The 16,962-nt window shown below is 36.5% G+C and overlaps 2 protein-coding genes across 5 annotated transcripts in view; one reads left to right on the plus strand and one right to left on the minus strand.

Annotated features, from left to right (window-relative positions):
• LOC121377346 (uncharacterized protein C8orf34-like) overlaps positions 1-3,121 on the minus strand; it is a 34,064-nt gene extending 30,943 nt beyond the window's left edge. For all 4 annotated transcript variants that reach the window (XM_041505300.1, XM_041505298.1, XM_041505301.1 and 1 more), the window contains exons 1-3: positions 2,997-3,121; positions 1,650-1,745; positions 896-941 (exon numbers count right to left, since the gene is read on the minus strand). In XM_041505300.1, coding sequence (XP_041361234.1) covers positions 896-941; positions 1,650-1,745; positions 2,997-3,053 — 199 coding nt within the window. In that variant the 5' untranslated portion in view covers positions 3,054-3,121. The remainder of the gene's footprint in view (positions 1-895; positions 942-1,649; positions 1,746-2,996) is intronic.
• Positions 3,122-6,076: 2,955 nt separating this feature from the next.
• The window catches only part of LOC121377755 (protein unc-45 homolog B-like), a 38,363-nt gene continuing 27,477 nt past the window's right edge, over positions 6,077-16,962 (plus strand). The window contains exons 1-10 of the mRNA XM_041505843.1: positions 6,077-6,173; positions 7,729-7,930; positions 8,389-8,564; positions 9,538-9,627; positions 10,398-10,565; positions 11,166-11,373; positions 12,169-12,336; positions 14,163-14,331; positions 15,717-15,786; positions 16,217-16,309. Of these exons, the coding sequence (XP_041361777.1) occupies positions 7,729-7,930; positions 8,389-8,564; positions 9,538-9,627; positions 10,398-10,565; positions 11,166-11,373; positions 12,169-12,336; positions 14,163-14,331; positions 15,717-15,786; positions 16,217-16,309 (1,344 nt within the window). The 5' untranslated portion in view covers positions 6,077-6,173. The remainder of the gene's footprint in view (positions 6,174-7,728; positions 7,931-8,388; positions 8,565-9,537; positions 9,628-10,397; positions 10,566-11,165; positions 11,374-12,168; positions 12,337-14,162; positions 14,332-15,716; positions 15,787-16,216; positions 16,310-16,962) is intronic.

Raw genomic sequence — 16,962 nt, forward strand, 5'->3', positions numbered from 1 at the left:
ATATGGGAAACTGCATAAAAAAGACCCCTTGCTTCTAATGAAAACAAATGTAGTGAGTTTCCAATAGCTGATCATTAATTAATCAATGACTTTTAAGGATACTGATAAAATGAGGTGGGGATCAGTGGGTGTTATGAGCTTCTTATCAAAGAAAATGGACTGGTGTTATGAGCTTCTTAACAAAGAAAATGGACTAAGTAAGTTTTCAGAGACTGCTAAAATCTGGAATTAGGATTTTTATATATATGTTGTGGTAGGATTAATTATTATAAATGTTTAATAATTAAATTTCTGTTACATTCATTAAACGTAACGTCATCCCATTGGTCCAGACGTAGCAACGGGAGTTTGTTAATTTTTCGATGAACGTAAAAATTACGTTGTCAGGGAACGTCATATGTGATGACATCATTTTATATGGGCAAGGTGTTTTAATGAGCATTATTGTTTATGGATAAAAAATAATTCAAAATAAAGTATGACGTTTTAGTGTTATTATTAGCATGTATGATTCAAATTTAATTATAAGTATTGTCTGTTTTTTCTTTTACGTTCATCTGGGTATGAACAAAAAAAATCATCCACAAACTTATTTGAGAACAGCTTCACCGATTCACACAGTTTGTGGATGATATTTTTTGTTCATACCCCGATGAACGTAAAAGAAATAACAGACAATCCTTAAATAAAATACTAGTAGTTAACTATTCATAAACATTACCTGGGTAGTTAACTATTCATAAACATTACCTGGGTAGTTAACTATTCATAAACATTACCTGGGTAGTTAACTATTCATAAACATTACCTGGGTAGTTAACTATTGATAAACATTACCTGGGTAGTTAACTACTCATAAACATTACCTGGGTAGTTAACTATTCATAAACATTACCTGGGTCAGTACTTTTTCTTACTCCTCCTGCATGTGCCTTGAGATCCTGTAAAATAGAGAGAAAACTAAATATATAAATACAGGACTAGCTCTGCCACTCGCCAAATTCACCAACTGCGAATTTCAAGAGCAATTGGAGAATTTTATTTTGATTTGGCGAAAATATTTCATGTACTAATTGATATTTTGTTGAAAAATAATGGTGGATTTTGCATAATTAAAGACAATTTGGCAAATCGTTTTGCTTACCCAGAGCTAGCCCTGTAAATAGGCAAAGCATAGATGATACATGTACACAGGAAAAAACACAATTAGTTTGTTTTGTTTAACAACACCACTAGAGCTATTGGATATCAAACATTTGGTCATTTTGACATATAGTCTTAGAGAGGAAACCCGCTACATTTTTCTATTAGTAGCAAGGGATTTTTTACATGTGCCATCCCACAAACAGGATAGCACATACCACGGCCTTTGGTATATCAGTTGTTGTGCACTGGCTAGAACAAGAAATAGCCCATTTGGCAGAGCTAGCCCTGATAACTATACATTTTTACTCTTTTTTTTTTTTTACCCCTATTTCACCACACATAATAATAATATTTAGTAAAGTTCTCCAAGATCACTCCTCTGTCTAAAATTACTTAACACACTTTGGGGTGCCATTGACTTCATGTAGTGTTTACTAAAATTTAATTCAACAATTACTGATATACTGGCAGTAATTAATAAAACTAAACAGTGATTTGCAAACCTGTGGCATCTCAAGACCAGATTTTTTATAGATAACTCGTAAGAGGTAAACCATTGGATCGTCTGGTGTGTCTCGCAGCAGCTTATTCATCAAGTCCTAAAAAGCACAAAACGACAGCATTAACTGATAGAAATAAGCAAAATTGTTCACTAGTCCACCAGACAAGTACATCTAGAAATCTACTTGTCCGCCAGTATTTTCACTTGTTCAAATAAATGGTTTGTTTCATAGATGATGGGGTTTTTTTTACTGCAAAAAATGAAACTGAATAGACATTTTTTACTTTTCCATAGGACAACCACTGAGGGAAAATGTGTTCATCCAAGCACATTTTCACTTGTCAGGAAAAGCGGACAAGTGCTTATTTCGAACACCGATTACAAACATAAAACCTTACCTAAAGTCTATGCACAAGACTGTTTTACATGTCATGGTTTCTGCCAGATGGTACGAAAAGTAAAAATATTTGGTGGTGGCGGGGGGGGGGGCATGTTTACATGTGCATTTACATTTACTACAAATAAAGGTGGTTTGGTGGAATTAGATTTTATGAAAATATATAGTTCTGTATCGCCGTCAGAGTACTTAAGGTGACATTCTAAATTTTGGTGCCGTTGATACGTATAACAAGAGGATTAGACATTAGCCTATGACGAAAACCTAATGTAAATATGTGAACACTGTTTATTGGTCAGAAAATTATTCAATATTTTTTACGAGTTACAAACATTTTATGATTTTATTTTCAAAAGAAGATTTTGATGTAAATTAGTGCACGGAGTATAGACCCTACACTGCCATAACAGGGACCAAAATAGACAGCCAATGAAACTATCGAAAATATATGACGTTTGTGAAAATATAGCGGAAACATCTGTACAACTTAGCAGCTAGTTTTTTGGGAGAAAAACTTGGCATTCATGGGAAATTATCACTGGTTTTTTTTACAATAAACTAATGTGACTTGAGAAAGAGAAAGTATTATTGTATGTACGAAATATTGTTTTTATTATATTTTAATTTTTTGCTTATCGTATCGAAAACATATGACGCCAGGATAACCCTAATGCCTCACCCTAAACCTATGTATTTGATTATTAAATGTAAATCTAACTAACCCTAACCCTACTAACCAAAATGATGGGCAACAGTCGGATATTTTACCGGTCTATTAATTTGGTGGCACTGGGTTATCTCTCTCCAGACCAAGTGTGGAATATGAAATTTTCTAACGCATTTTCACAGTAAAAAGAGGGTGGCTGGGGTGAAACTCATCAAGTCTCATGGATCCTCCTAACAAAAGTACAAGTAAATGACAAGACATGCATTGTGTGCACCACAATATACCTCAAACAGGGGACCAATTCTGTGTTTGTCCATGTACGACTGCATATTGTGCGTCATGATGGACGTTTGTAACTTTGTTCAAGACGTGTTTGGATCTGTTGCCAAAAGATAACCGGAAGTACACAAATATGCCTGGTTGTAACATCGTCGCTATGAACTTACATTAAAGTCGTAACGTGCCTGGGGTCAACGTTATCGGTAAAGGATTTTTAGATTTCTAATTTAAAGGTACTCAGTCACGGACTTAAAAATAATACGTCACACCTCTGCTCTCCAAATAGCCGTTATTTTTCTCTGAATTATGGACCGTCGACATAATTCAATTATTTTTTATAAAATATGAATAATAAGTGGAATGTGGTGGTTATGTAGATGGTTAAATAAAGTACTTTTAAGTTTTAGGTACAAATCAAATGTATATATTCTCAGATAATACTTTGTTTGGTCATTAATTAGGTCAACCATCCGTGACTGGCCTAGGAAACGAGGAGTGGGGCAAAGGGGCATGAGCTGGGAGCAGAGATGTTGTTATATATATATTTATACATGTATTTATATATATATGTGTGTGTGTGTGTTTGTGTGTGCCCCCCCCCCCCCCCCCACACACACACACACTTTTTGGCACCTTCCTACGCCCATGCTTAAGTAAGTAAGTACATTAGTGAACAATACTAAAATAACAAGTCACATATTGCAATGATATAATGTACTGCACTGGCGTAGGAAGCGGGGGGCAAGGGCAGCATGTGCCCCCCCCCCCCCAACACTTGATCGTTTATATATATTTGTGTGTGCGTGTGTATGCGTGTGCGCGTGTGTGCGTGTGTGTGTGTGTGTGTGTGTGTGCCCACCTCCTCCACTTTCTGGCATCTTCTTACACCATTGTTCTATATTCATGATACTTTTGTAGCCCACAAAACATTAACCTCCTTCTTGGGGTTTTTTGGGTTTTTTTTTTTAAAGAATGTCCTGCAATTAGCCACGTTAGACACCTAATAACAACTGAATTGGAAAACAAAACCAAAAAAAATCGTTTTATTTCCATTTTCATAGGCAGTACAGCCACATATACCACGGATGGTAGGAACGGGAAATGTATCCCACAACGTTATTCGCATCACTCGCTCGATGCGCGGTCGGTGTGTGATCGATCCCCGTCGGTGGGCCTATTGGGCTATTTCTCGTTCCAGCCAGTGCACCACGACTGGTATATAAAAGGCCGTGGTATGTACCACCCTGTCTGTGGATGGTACATATAAAAGATTCCTTGCTGCTAATCGAAAAGAGCAGCCTGTGAAGTGGCGACAGCAGGTTTCCTCTCTCAATATATGTGTGGTCCTTAACCATATGTCTGACGCCATATAACCGTAAATGAAATGTGTTGAGTGCGTTGTTAAATAAAACATTTCTTTCTTTTTCTTTTTTATTCGCATCAAATAGATGTTCCACCAATGAGCTGATTGGGTGTAAGGTTTAAGCATGCTGTCCTGGGCAATCATGCCATTGCCACCTGGGGTGTCTACGTACACCGGGACAGTGACCGGTTTTAATGTTGTATACATACATCTAGACTAATTATATTGTTAGCGGGGAAGAAGTCGACCTGGCCCATTAGGCCATTTCTTGTTCCACCCAGTGCACCACGACTGATATATCCTGTCTGTGGGATGGATGATCCCTTGGTCTAGTGGTTTTGTTAAAGGGACATTCCTGAGTTTGCTGCTATGTTTAAGATGTTATCGACTAACAGAGACTTTTTATCGATTGTAATTACATATCATATATATTTTTCTGCATAAAATATTAGTGGCTGTATATTAAACGTGTTTCTGATCGTTCTAATATTTGTACTGGGTTAAATTTCATTTTATTTCCTAAAATATATTTTTTTTCGTACGTACAAAATTATTTGAAGACAAAATCCAGTTTGAGCTTCTTACAAATATCAAGACGACCAGAAACATATTGAATATACAAACACTGGTATTCTAAACAAGAAAATATATTTAATATGCAAGTTTAATCGTAGAAATATTGTATTCGTCGGAAACATCTTACAATGCAGGGACTCAGGAATGTCCCTTTTTAAAACAGAACAAACTGCTTCTTTAAACCATATTGTTCATGTCTGATAACTAACACCCAGTACAGTACCGGTACATCGTTTTCTTTCTCCAACGTATTGTCGTGCTTATGGTTGAAGCACGCTGTCCTGGACACACACCTAAGCTATCTGGGGTGTCTGTCCAGGACGGTGGGCTAATGGTTAGTGAGAGAGAAGTTGGTGTAGTTGTCATACTGGAATGGAAATGGAAAATGGTTTAACGTGCACATTCAGAGCAAGCTGTTGTAGTGCACGCCTGTCCTGGGCAAAAGTACCGGCCTCAGACAGTTCTTCCGTCCAGGACACGAAAGGGTTGGGGTGGGTGAAGGAGGGACTGCCACTGCGGAGCACCAGCAGCCCAACTGTAGTTGACAACAGGCGGGGGGGGGGGGGGGGGGTATGGTGCTATGTAATTTGGAATGTCCCGTAGGATTAAGCCAAAGGGAAATGAGTGTGCATTTTGATGAAGGAAGGTTGGCGTACCGGGAGGCGAACCTACTCAGTACGATACTACACTACCGAGGCAAGTCAATACACCGCTGAGGCCGGTTTGTTGTGGTTATCACGGTCTATTACCACGTACACTACAGTATTATTGGCTGCCAATTTTGTCTAGAACCTTCTATATCAGCATGGGCACATTTAGGGCGAAACCATTCAGAATAAGGGTTGAATTGACCCAGGATGACAAGACCCATGACCTATCAAATTACTATTTTACCATATATGGGCTTTCTAATTTAGAATGACATATGACAAGAGTTATTGCCCTCTATTAACTTTTCAAGTTGTGTAATTTTTCCTATTTTGTTTGTAGTAAAAAAGAAACTGATACGCTGATCTTTTCCCCTGTGAGGTACTACTAATTTATTTAGTGTTCCCACTACATGCATGTCTTAACCACGTGATTAAGAGCCAGATGTTGAGAATATTCTAGAAAATAATCGTCTGCAATCGCAGAACTCTTTGGAAACGTAAAAGCACAGTTGGTGTCTGCTTCCGAGAGAGAACGAAAGTGTAGATTTTCCAGCGAAAACCATCTAGCTCTTTATTATTCAGAACTAATAGCTGTAAGTGTTAGTTTATTTTTATTTGTAACAAACATGTGGTTAGTAAATGGATTTGTTTTGAACCAGTGTTAATAAATTTTTGAGGCAATGGTGCGGTTTACCCTGATTCAGTGATTGGGAAGTGACTCGCGGTTACTCGGTGGTTAGAACTTAGAGTTAGAGCACTCGCTTCAACTTGTTCAATGTTTACCCTTTTCAAGTCCCATTTTGTGCATACGCACAAAAAGCAAGAAGTTTGTGGATGTAGAATGGAAAAGTATCGTTTATGACCAGTAGACGTTCAGAAATTAAAACTTTGAAACTTCATCAAGTTCATGGTTAGGCCAAGAGAATGAAAGTTATAGATTTGCGTCCGAACAATTTTAAAAAACACATGAGGCTTTTTTTAATTTTTCATTATTCATTATTTTTATTGATCTATTATTTCCATAGTAGATTCAAGACTAGCCCGAGTACTCTGACTGTAAGAGAGCTAGACGGACATTTGGACATAAATACGCTCTCATTACAGTCAGAGACCAAGCTATGTATTTTTTTGGCAATTCCTGACAACCAAAAAGTTGGCAAAGATTTCCACTCTAATACCACAACAATTCTATGTTTGACGTCAAATACCTTTACATCGATCATTTTCGAGTTAACTGATTTAAAAAAATCCACATATTAATCACTAATACACACAGTACAGAAAGAAATCCGACAGCACCCACATTCAGCTATGCTTTGTGACACTCCGTCGCAAGAATTATAAAGCTCGGTGACCTATTTCGTGACGTAGATCACGTGATCGCCCACTGGGCGATTCTGCCTAGTAGATGGAATGGCTGAGTGGGCGATCATGTGACGCAACGTCATGATATAGGTCGGCGAACTTAGAATTCTACTGTCCGGAGTTTGCCGAAGCTTAGCTGAATGTGGGTGCTGTCGGGTTTCTTTCTGTAGTGTGTGTATTAGTGATTAATATGTGGATTATTTTTAATCAATTAACTCGAAAATGATCGATGTAAATGTATTTAACGTCAAACATAGGATTGTTGTGATATTAGAGCGGAAATCTTTGCCAACTTTTTGGTTGTCGGGAATTGCCAAAAAAAATACATAGCTTGGTCTCTGACTGTAATGAGAGCGTATTTATGTCCAAATGTCCATCTAGCTCTCAGAGTCTCTTACAGTCAGAGTACTCTGGCTAATTCAAGACCAAATGAGGTCGACACATCAAGAGTTCGGCAATTTTCATCAATGTTTGGAATATACTGCTTCCTGCTTGAGGATTCAGTGCTCTACTGGGCTACAGTTCAGAATTTATGACGGAGATGGCAGTTTTGGCATGTGAATTTATAAAGTACTAAAAAAGCAAATAAGTATCAATGCTTAGTGTGGTATTATTTTAAAATGTCTTCCCATAGTCTGAGTTAAGAGAGCAATTAATCCGTCCTCTCACAGCAAGATCTTGTGTATTTCTATCAAAACTCACTGTCTCCAAATTCAAAATTAAGTTTTTATTATACAAGCTGACAAATGACATGTTAAACCTTTTGAAGTTTTTGTTTTCCAGATGGCTGATGCACAGGCTCTCCGAGAGGAAGGCAACCAGCATTTTAAGGATGGAAACTTCGATCTTGCTCTGTCCTGCTACACAAAGGCTCTTGATCTGGGACTGGCCAAGGAGACAGAGATGTCGATAATCTACAAAAACCGGTCAGCGTGCTACCTGAAGCTTGGCCAGTATGAAACAGCCATAGAGGAGGCGACAAAATGTAAATCAGTTAAAGCTGTGAACAGTTCCATATAACAAGTTGCTATACTATTCCAATATTTCATTTCAAATGCCCCTGTTTTGTTGTTTGTTTGTTTATTTATTGTTTCTTATTGTTAGGAGAATTTTTGTTTTAGTTATTGGTAATCAGAATTTATTATTGTCATATTTATTCTAGAAGACTTAGCTTTCGTTTGTTTGCTAAATTAATGTGTGTTTGCCACAATATGGGGAGTCTAGCTTACAGAAAATACTGGTCTCACCCTGTCCATTGTAAAACTAGCCAATTGCTAATTATTGTAAAAAAATCCTATTATGTTTAATATTTGGCTGATAAATATTTGTTCCTAAAAATCAGCTACTTTTTAATAATGTTTGAAAAAGTACTCTTGTGTTTTTAATAGTTGAGGTCTTAAAAATCATACCAAATTTTTTTTGTTTCTGGCTTGATTATTTTAGGCCTTGAAATTACACCAAATGACCCAAAGGCACTTTTCCGTCGTTGTCAAGCCTACGAGAAGATGGGTAAGGTGCAAGAAGCATTTAAGGATGCAGCAGTACTCATGAAAGTGGACCCGAAGAATTCTGCCGTCCATGCCATATTTAAAAGACTGAATCCCATTGTGCAAGGAAAGGTTTGTACAGTAAACCAAGGTATTAATGCTAATTAACTAGAATCTGGTCATGGTGGCATCATGATCTTCGGGGGTAGCCAGACAGGGACCACTGGTGTGCCGCCCCCCCCCCCCCCCCCCCCCCCCACCCCCAATCACCCCACAACCCATCACATGACTCATAGTGAATACCTCCAGGGAACATTTTGTTTTTTAAAATTTTGATTAGAGAAATTTCTGGTCGATTGAAAATTGATTAGCAACTACTGTTTAATGTTTTAAAATTGTTTGGCAATCCCTGAAACTTGTGTAACGAATCACGATGTGATACTGAACAACCCCCAAATTATAAAATCCCTGCTATGCCAGTGATCAGGTTTAAACTGTTAGTCTTAAAACTAATCAGTGGGGAATTGCATCCTTTTCATCAGTTTACTTACAATTTTAACCCAACGTTTTGGCAACATCCTGCTTCTTTTATGAGACGAATGTAATTCTTTTGATGAAAAATGTGAATTTCACTATAGAAGTTTCTTAACTTGAATAATCTGATATATTTAAGTATACAGCTGGGCGGTATTGAATTTCAGGTTCGGTATCGGTATTTTTGGGATGATTTACCTTGTTATCGGTACAGTATTCGATATTGATACAATACCAATACTCTCTCATCAAGTGGTATTTTCGGTATATTCGGATTTAAATGGATGCCTGAGTTAAGTCTCACCCTCTAATTTCATCTAAATAAAATACAATTTCATTACACAATACCTTAATCTCTCTCTTTTCTTTTCAGCTATTTTGCATTCGTCGGATATATTGTTAGGGCATTACTAAATGGTGGATAACATTTTTCAATACAGAAATTTTGAAATTTGCTCTGTATGGTAAATCTGTATTGACATGATACCAATACTGAATGGTATATACAGTATACTGCCCAGCTTTACTTAAGTAACCAGTTCTGTATGTAATTTTGTGATTTACATTTCAGATAAAGGAACAGACGAGCACAGTGTCTCGAGTATCACAGATGTTCGACATGGCCTTTGACCCCTCTGTAGAACTGGCCAAGAGAAAACAGGTAATTTAACTAACTTTTGTATTTCTATTAGTTTTTATACTTTAATGTTAGTTAGTTGTGGTATGTGCTGTTCTGTTTATGTCAAAATAACTGTTAGACACAAAATAGCTGTAGTTTGCCAAGGTGTCAATAAACAAACATTGCTTTCCTGTCTTTCAGTCTAATTCTCTCTCTTTCTCTTTCACTTCCACCTTCCCTCCCCACTCACTCTCTCTCATTCTCTCTCTTGCTCTGTCTGTCTTTGTCTCTCTCTCTCTCCCGGTTTGGGATTGGTCCCCATCAGTGGCCCATTACGCTATTTCTCGTTCCAGCCAGTGCACCATGACTGGTATATCAAAGGCTGTGGTATGTGCCATCCTGTCTATGGGATAGTGAATATAAAATATCCCTTGTTACTAATGGAATAATGTAGCGAGTTTCCTCTCTAAGACTGTGTGTTAAGATTACCACATATTTGACTTCCAATGGCCTATGATTAATAAATCAATGTGCTCTAGTGGTGTCATTAAACAAAAAAAACTTTAACCTGTTTTTAGCTTTACAGTTTTTACACTCTCAATCTCTCCCTATTCGTTCTCTCCCTCCCTCCTTTTCTCATCCCTTTCATCTCTCTCTCCTCACTGCTCTCTACTTTAATAATCATAATATGCTTTGGTTAACTTTTGTACCTTATGATCACAATCTTACTTGTGTTTTTAAAACAAGTCCTCGTGTTCAGTAATACCCTGCCTTATTTCTAAACAAACATTTCTTTGATTCTTTGTTTCCAGGCCACGAATAACCTGATAGTTCTGGCACGAGAAGAGGACGGTGCTCAGATAATGTGGAGGGAAAATGTGCTGACAAAACTGAAGACTCTGCTTGATGACCCGGAACAGGAGTTGGTGCTAAATGGCCTGCGAGTTTTGTCCTGTCTCAGTAAAGGCAGCAAAGAGAGAGTGAGTTGTCCAGCGGCATAATTCACGGAGCTCTCTGTAGCTCTCTTAAGCATCATTGTATCGTTCTTGCATGTCTTTTTGCACTGCACTGCACAGTGAGAACGCAAAGATGTAAGAGTTTTAATGAATTCGGCCCCAGGTTATTTCTGGAGTTATCGCCCCAGGTTGTTACCAGAGTTATCGTGCCTGTCTGCAGACAGAAATTGTTCATATCTTACAAAATACTCGTTGATAAAATTGATTAGCAACTACTGTTTAATGTCTTAAAATTGTGTAGCCATCTCTTGTAGTCCGTTCCACAGGGAACACTTTTTTTTCATACGATGAAATTTACTACTAATTATTTATTTCTGAGCTGACTGTTTTCTAAATTGCACACAAAAATTGTATATTTTTGTTATTTCCAAAACATTTTTGCTTTTTTCCTTACATCAAACCAAACTAAAATTATTTTTAAAAAACCATATATTTTTGTAGAAGGATGGGACGGACTATAAATTTGCATTGTGAATCGAGATACTACACTGAACAAAATCTTCCCTAGAGCGAGAATGATAGCTCCTTTTAAATGTCGAGACCTAATGTTTACTTTTATTTCAGTCGGAGGCAGTAGCAGAAGAATTTGGCGTTCCGAAGATTCTCAAGTATATCGGTGTTAAGAACGAGGAAGTGTCGGCAGCGGCCGCCCATCTCGTTCAGACTCTGATCACGTACATCACTGACCTGCACAAATACAAGGAGGCCGTCAAGAAATACGACGAGGACCGAAAGAAAGGGGAACCAGCCAGATACCCGCAAATCAAGCTCTGTGAGATTTTACTTTTCTAACAGAAAGAAAGAAAGAGGTTCTAAGTTAAATTATTGACAGTGATAGAAATAAGCAGAATTTTTCAAGAGTCCACCAGACAAGTACATCTACAAATCTACTTGTCCATCAATATTTTTACTTGTTCAAATAAGTTGCTTTATTAAAGAGCAAGAAAAACAGGCTTCATAAATTTGGCCCTAGATTACCAAAATTACCAAATGTTTGTCATCCAATCGCCGATGATTAATAATTCAGTGTGCTCTAGTGGTGTCGTTAAACAAGAAACCACTTTAGCTTTAACTGGCTACAAACCACAATTATTTACGCTGTATGTTTCTATATAGTGTTAGTGGCTATGGATTTTTTTGGTGTACCTTTGCCTGCCGGAGAGCAACATACCCTGAAAAGGACAACCCCTGTTGTCCAGCTTTTTCTCCCAGGATATTGGTGTAAACAAACACACCCACTAAACCTGGCCGGAGTACACCCATTTTACACAAAAAGAACTACTTTTGCATGGGCTGGAATTACCACAAAAAAGTCTTCAATGTCATCAAGCTACACGTTTGCAAACTTCATGCTCTCCCCTGTCAACTTCAGTCAAATAGTTGCCACTTCATAGCAGCTGTCTGCCATGAAATAATCATAGTCAAACAACAGACTACATGCGCGGACATATTTCCGGATTTTGGACAACCAAATGGGAAGATAACTGTAATCTGAGGCCTATTAGTCCATTTTTTCTGTGATCTGAGGCCAACTTTGAAATGTTGTGTATTTTTTTAACTCTTTCAGCGGAGAGCGCTCTCAAGTTCGTGGAGCAGGTCTTCCTGCTGCTGATAAACATGATCGGAAACGCGAAGGTGTCGCCGACGGGTCGCGACAACGCCATCGAACTCATCATGAAGAACGTCACGTGGAAAGACGGCGTCAACTGGAGTAAGGAGTTCCTCAACACGGAAGGTAAACAAACGTCTGGGACCACCAGGGGCAGATCCTGGACATTTTGGAGGGGTGAAAAAGGGGCATATGGACCAACTCATGAAAAGGGGCAACCTGATTTAATCATATATTTTACCAGAAAAAAAGAGACACTTGAATATACAGTGAAACACCTGTAAACTGGACACCCTCAGGACCAAGTAAAATTTCCAGTTTTAAGAGGTATCCGGTTTAGAGAGGTTAAGTTCTTTACTGATTTTTAAAAAAGTACCGTGGAAAATGTCCGGTTTTGAGGGAATTCCTGTTTATAGAGGGTCCGGTTTTGAGAGGTTTCACTGTATTTAGGGTGGATTGGTCCCTTGCCCCCTCACAAACCCTTCCAGCCTCTGGATCTGTTTCTAACTGCATCTGTAGAAAAAAATTGAAATAATTTATGACGAATTCATTTTCAAAGCGTACTTCAGAGAAGCTCCTCTAAACCAGACACCCTCGGGCAGCACTAGCTCTGGCACTCGCCAAATTCACCAAATGCAAATTTTAAGAACCATTGGCGAATTTTATTTTAATTTTGCCAACAAATTTTAAGTAATAATTGGTATTTTGTTGAAAAATAAAAGTTTTTTTTTGCATTTTTAAAGATAATTTGGCGAAATGTTTCACTCATCCAGAGCTAGCACTGCTCGGGATCAAGTAAAGCGTCCGGTTTTAAGAGGTATCTGGTTTAGAGAGGTTCTCTTCTGCACAGATATTTGAGGGAATTCCGGTTTACAGAGGTTTCGAGAGGTTTCACTGTTTATCCATTTACATCATTAAAGAAAAAATCATGCTTTTTAAAATTATAACAAGGGTTGTTTTTTAAACAAGAGGTTTTTGGGTTTTTTAAACAATAACAAGTATTATTACCTGTATGGTTAAAAATATGTTGGTACATATCAAAGTGATACGTCCCACTAGAATGCCAAGCTCGTGACAATTGAAAATTATTTCACTCGGGACATAAACATGATACGAAATAAAAGCTCGTTTAATATCCTATAATTATTATATACATAGCAATGAAATATGTAGATCTACGGAAACCATACAAGTGATACCCGGTGAAAAGTCATATTTTCACTGTATTTTAGCTACAGTGAAAATATAGAAATCGTATTTACTTTTTTATAAAAGTGCATGATTAAATTATCTCCCTTTGTCTCGTTTCTTTGTATGTAAGTTTGATGATTACCAATGCATCTGATCGTATTTGAAGAACTTTTTTTAATTTAAACAAAAAAGAGATATGAAAAGGGTAATTACGATAAAATATCTAAAACGAAGTGAATACGAAGCTGAAATTTATAATGATGACACAATGTAGTGTCATTGAGTTTAAGTATACGAATTTAACAGCGTTGATTCTTTTTGTTTTTGGAACATCTCTTTGTCAGGTATGTTTGCACAGCAGTATTATTAAATAAATATTAATTTAATAATTAAATAAAGATACACACACAGGTAATTTTTATTCAGATTTATTTTAAAATGTCTATGGTCAAGTAAATTTTCTGGAAAAGTTCCATAGGAAGAAATATATCATGGTGTTACATGTTTTCGATAGGATAAGTGAAAGATATTAACAAAAAGTGAAAGATATTGTCAAAAATAAGAAAAGATGTATATAATAAATAGACCATTTCATGGTATTTTTCCTAAGACAGTTTTTTTGTCAACTTGTGATATGTGAAAAACATATTTTCACTCATTGCTTGGCAGTTCATGAAAATATGGTTTTCACACATCACGAGTTGACATAAAAAAAAGTATTCGAAAAAAAACATGAAATAGCCTCTATTTATTTTTTTCAGGAATTGAGCAGCTCCTGTTGGTCGCTGGGACGCTAGAACAGCACAAGACTTTACCTATAACCCCCAAATCAAAGATGCATGCCTCCGTTGCACTTTCTAAGATCTATGATGATTTGTCCACCGACCAACAGCGAAACACATTTAAAGATAAATGTTCTGCATACATCAAGTAAGATAGTTGTGTTGTGTTGGGGTAGATAAAAAGAAGAAAAGGATTGGTTTTATAATAATAGCTGTTGAAGATTATGGTTACGAGGCAGCTTGTTCACTAAAAAGCTGGAATATGTTAACCCTACCATGATTGTATAGATATTCTGGACATTTTGTCACTAACCTCTCCTTGATGTGTGTGCATGCATGGATTCTCCACTCTAAAATGTATATTAGACACATTCATAAGATAGATATTGTGTATATTTTACTTAACTGACTACAAAAGACTTTTGTTTTATCATAGGCTAAAATGTAATTATATAGGAATTGTTTGTAATGTTTTTTGTGAATTTATCGATGTTTAACAGTCACAAATTGTATAAAATTGTGTAGCATAGCAAAATTATTTTATACTAAATTTGTGACTGTTATACATAAACAGATGTTTTTAAAATGGCCAAGAATGCTTATTACATGTAGTACAAACAACATAACTTATTTCATTAAAAATAAACAAAAACCTGTTTTAAATGTCCTCTCCGTGAGCAATTTTATGTAATGACGTTATTTTCTCAGGTATATTGAATGATAAACTTCCATTTTTAAGAGACATCATCCGATCAGAATGGAGTAAATCATAAAACGGCGGGAAGTTTGTAATTATAATAGAAATAAATAAGATACTAGTAAAAATTTTTAGTGCATTCCTCTCCGTAGTTAAATTTCTGTGGTGTTTCATAGATGTACTTTTCATTAATGTAACACAGGCTAACTCTGGCCAAATCCACCAGTTGCGAATTTCAAAAACAATTTGGTGAATTTTATTTTAATTCGGTGAAATAATTTTATATGATAAATGTTAGAAAATAACTGGGTTTTTGCCATTTTTAAAGTTTAGTAGATAAACTGACAAAATGTTCTGCTAACCCAGAGCTAGTCCTGCTGTAGTGTATGTTAGACACATTTAGAAAGTACAATTGTGTTTATTTTACCTAACTGACTATAAAAGACATTTATTTTATTATATGCCAAAATGTAATAACAGAAATAAATGAGATACTAGTAGTGTATTTGTTCGTGCATTCCTGTCCATAGATTTACCTGAGAATTACACCGAATAGCTGATGTATGTTTGTGCTGGTGTATCATTAAACTGAACAAAAATTACCTTCCTGCACTCAGAAAAGATTCAAGTCCCCGTTGTGCCCAAATTAGTGAGATTTAAAGCCCTGCATTCATTCATTCATCTATTCATTCATTCATTCATTTATCCATTCATTCATTCATTCATTCATTCATTCATTCATTCATTCATTCATTCATTCATTCATTCATTTATCCATTCATTCATTCATTCATTCCTTTCAGTAAATTAATCTCTTCATCTACTTGTCATTACAGAGATCTGTTTGGAGATGACATCATGGAATCGAAGATTGAGGCTATTGAAGCCATCTCTACCCTTCTACAAGTACAAAATCTTCACTTACTCATTTTAGTTCAGTTTTTTGTTTCCATCAAAATACATTTCAAGCATAGGTGTTCAGACTCCCATTTTTGTAAGTGCGTTGGCGGGGGGGGGGGGGGGGGGGAATAGGCTAATTTTTGCCTGAATTAAAAAAAAAAAATCCAAATCTAGATAACAATGTTTGTTCATATTAGCATCCCTACCAAACAGCCCCAAAGAATCACAATGCATATTTACATCCATGATTGAGGTTACATGTATATTTAACACCTAATAATTCCTCATATTATTATTATGTACCATAGTTTGACACCCAATAGCCAATGTATTTTTCATGCTGGTGAGTCATTAAACATTCATTCATTCATTCATTCATTCATTTCATTATGATGTGTTTGGGTGTTGTTAAAGTTGTCTTGCTATCCTCATTCAGGGCCCGTTTGATGTTGGTAACATGATTCTCGGGACGGAAGGTGTGGTACAGATAATGTTTGCCCTGGCCAACAGTGAAAACAGACTTCATCAGGTGAGATTTATCCCATTGTCTCCTTACGTTACCATGGAAATAAATAGCTAGAATGAACAAATTCACTGTTTCTGTAGCACAACTCCGAAACCATTCGAGATAAATTCACAAAATATTGTAACCATATCAATCTTGTGGTCTAGTAGTGCCTTTTGCTTTGAGGGAGTTTTCATTTTCTAAAACTGTTCAAGATAACTTCCTGAAGCTTTGCAAGGCTAGCTCTGGCACTTGCCAAATTTCGCTGTTGTGAATTTTAGGAACAATTGGCGAATTTTACTTTAATTCATAAGACAAAATAATTTCATGTAATAATTGATATTTTGTAAGAAAATAACTGTCAAATTTTTCTGCTATCACAGAACTAGCCCTGCTGTGTACACACATATTAATCATGTAGTCTAGTAGTGCCTTTTGTTATTAGTTCATACCGGTCCAATTGGAAGAGACTATAGGTTTCATCTCCGTCCTTCTGTCTGTCAGTCTGTCCATCCGTCCCACATATAGTTTTCTGGATGTAGTTTTTTTAGAATTCCTTAAGATATTAAGCTAAAACTTTGTGTATAGCTTTATCATGTACTGTTACAGATCAAGTTTGACTTTCATGGTGATTTACTTATTTTGATGGAGTTATGGCCCTTGAACTTAGGAGATAA

This window comes from Gigantopelta aegis, chromosome 7 (genome assembly GCF_016097555.1).
Source record: "Gigantopelta aegis isolate Gae_Host chromosome 7, Gae_host_genome, whole genome shotgun sequence".
Taxonomy (NCBI): Eukaryota; Metazoa; Mollusca; class Gastropoda; order Neomphalida; family Peltospiridae; genus Gigantopelta; species Gigantopelta aegis.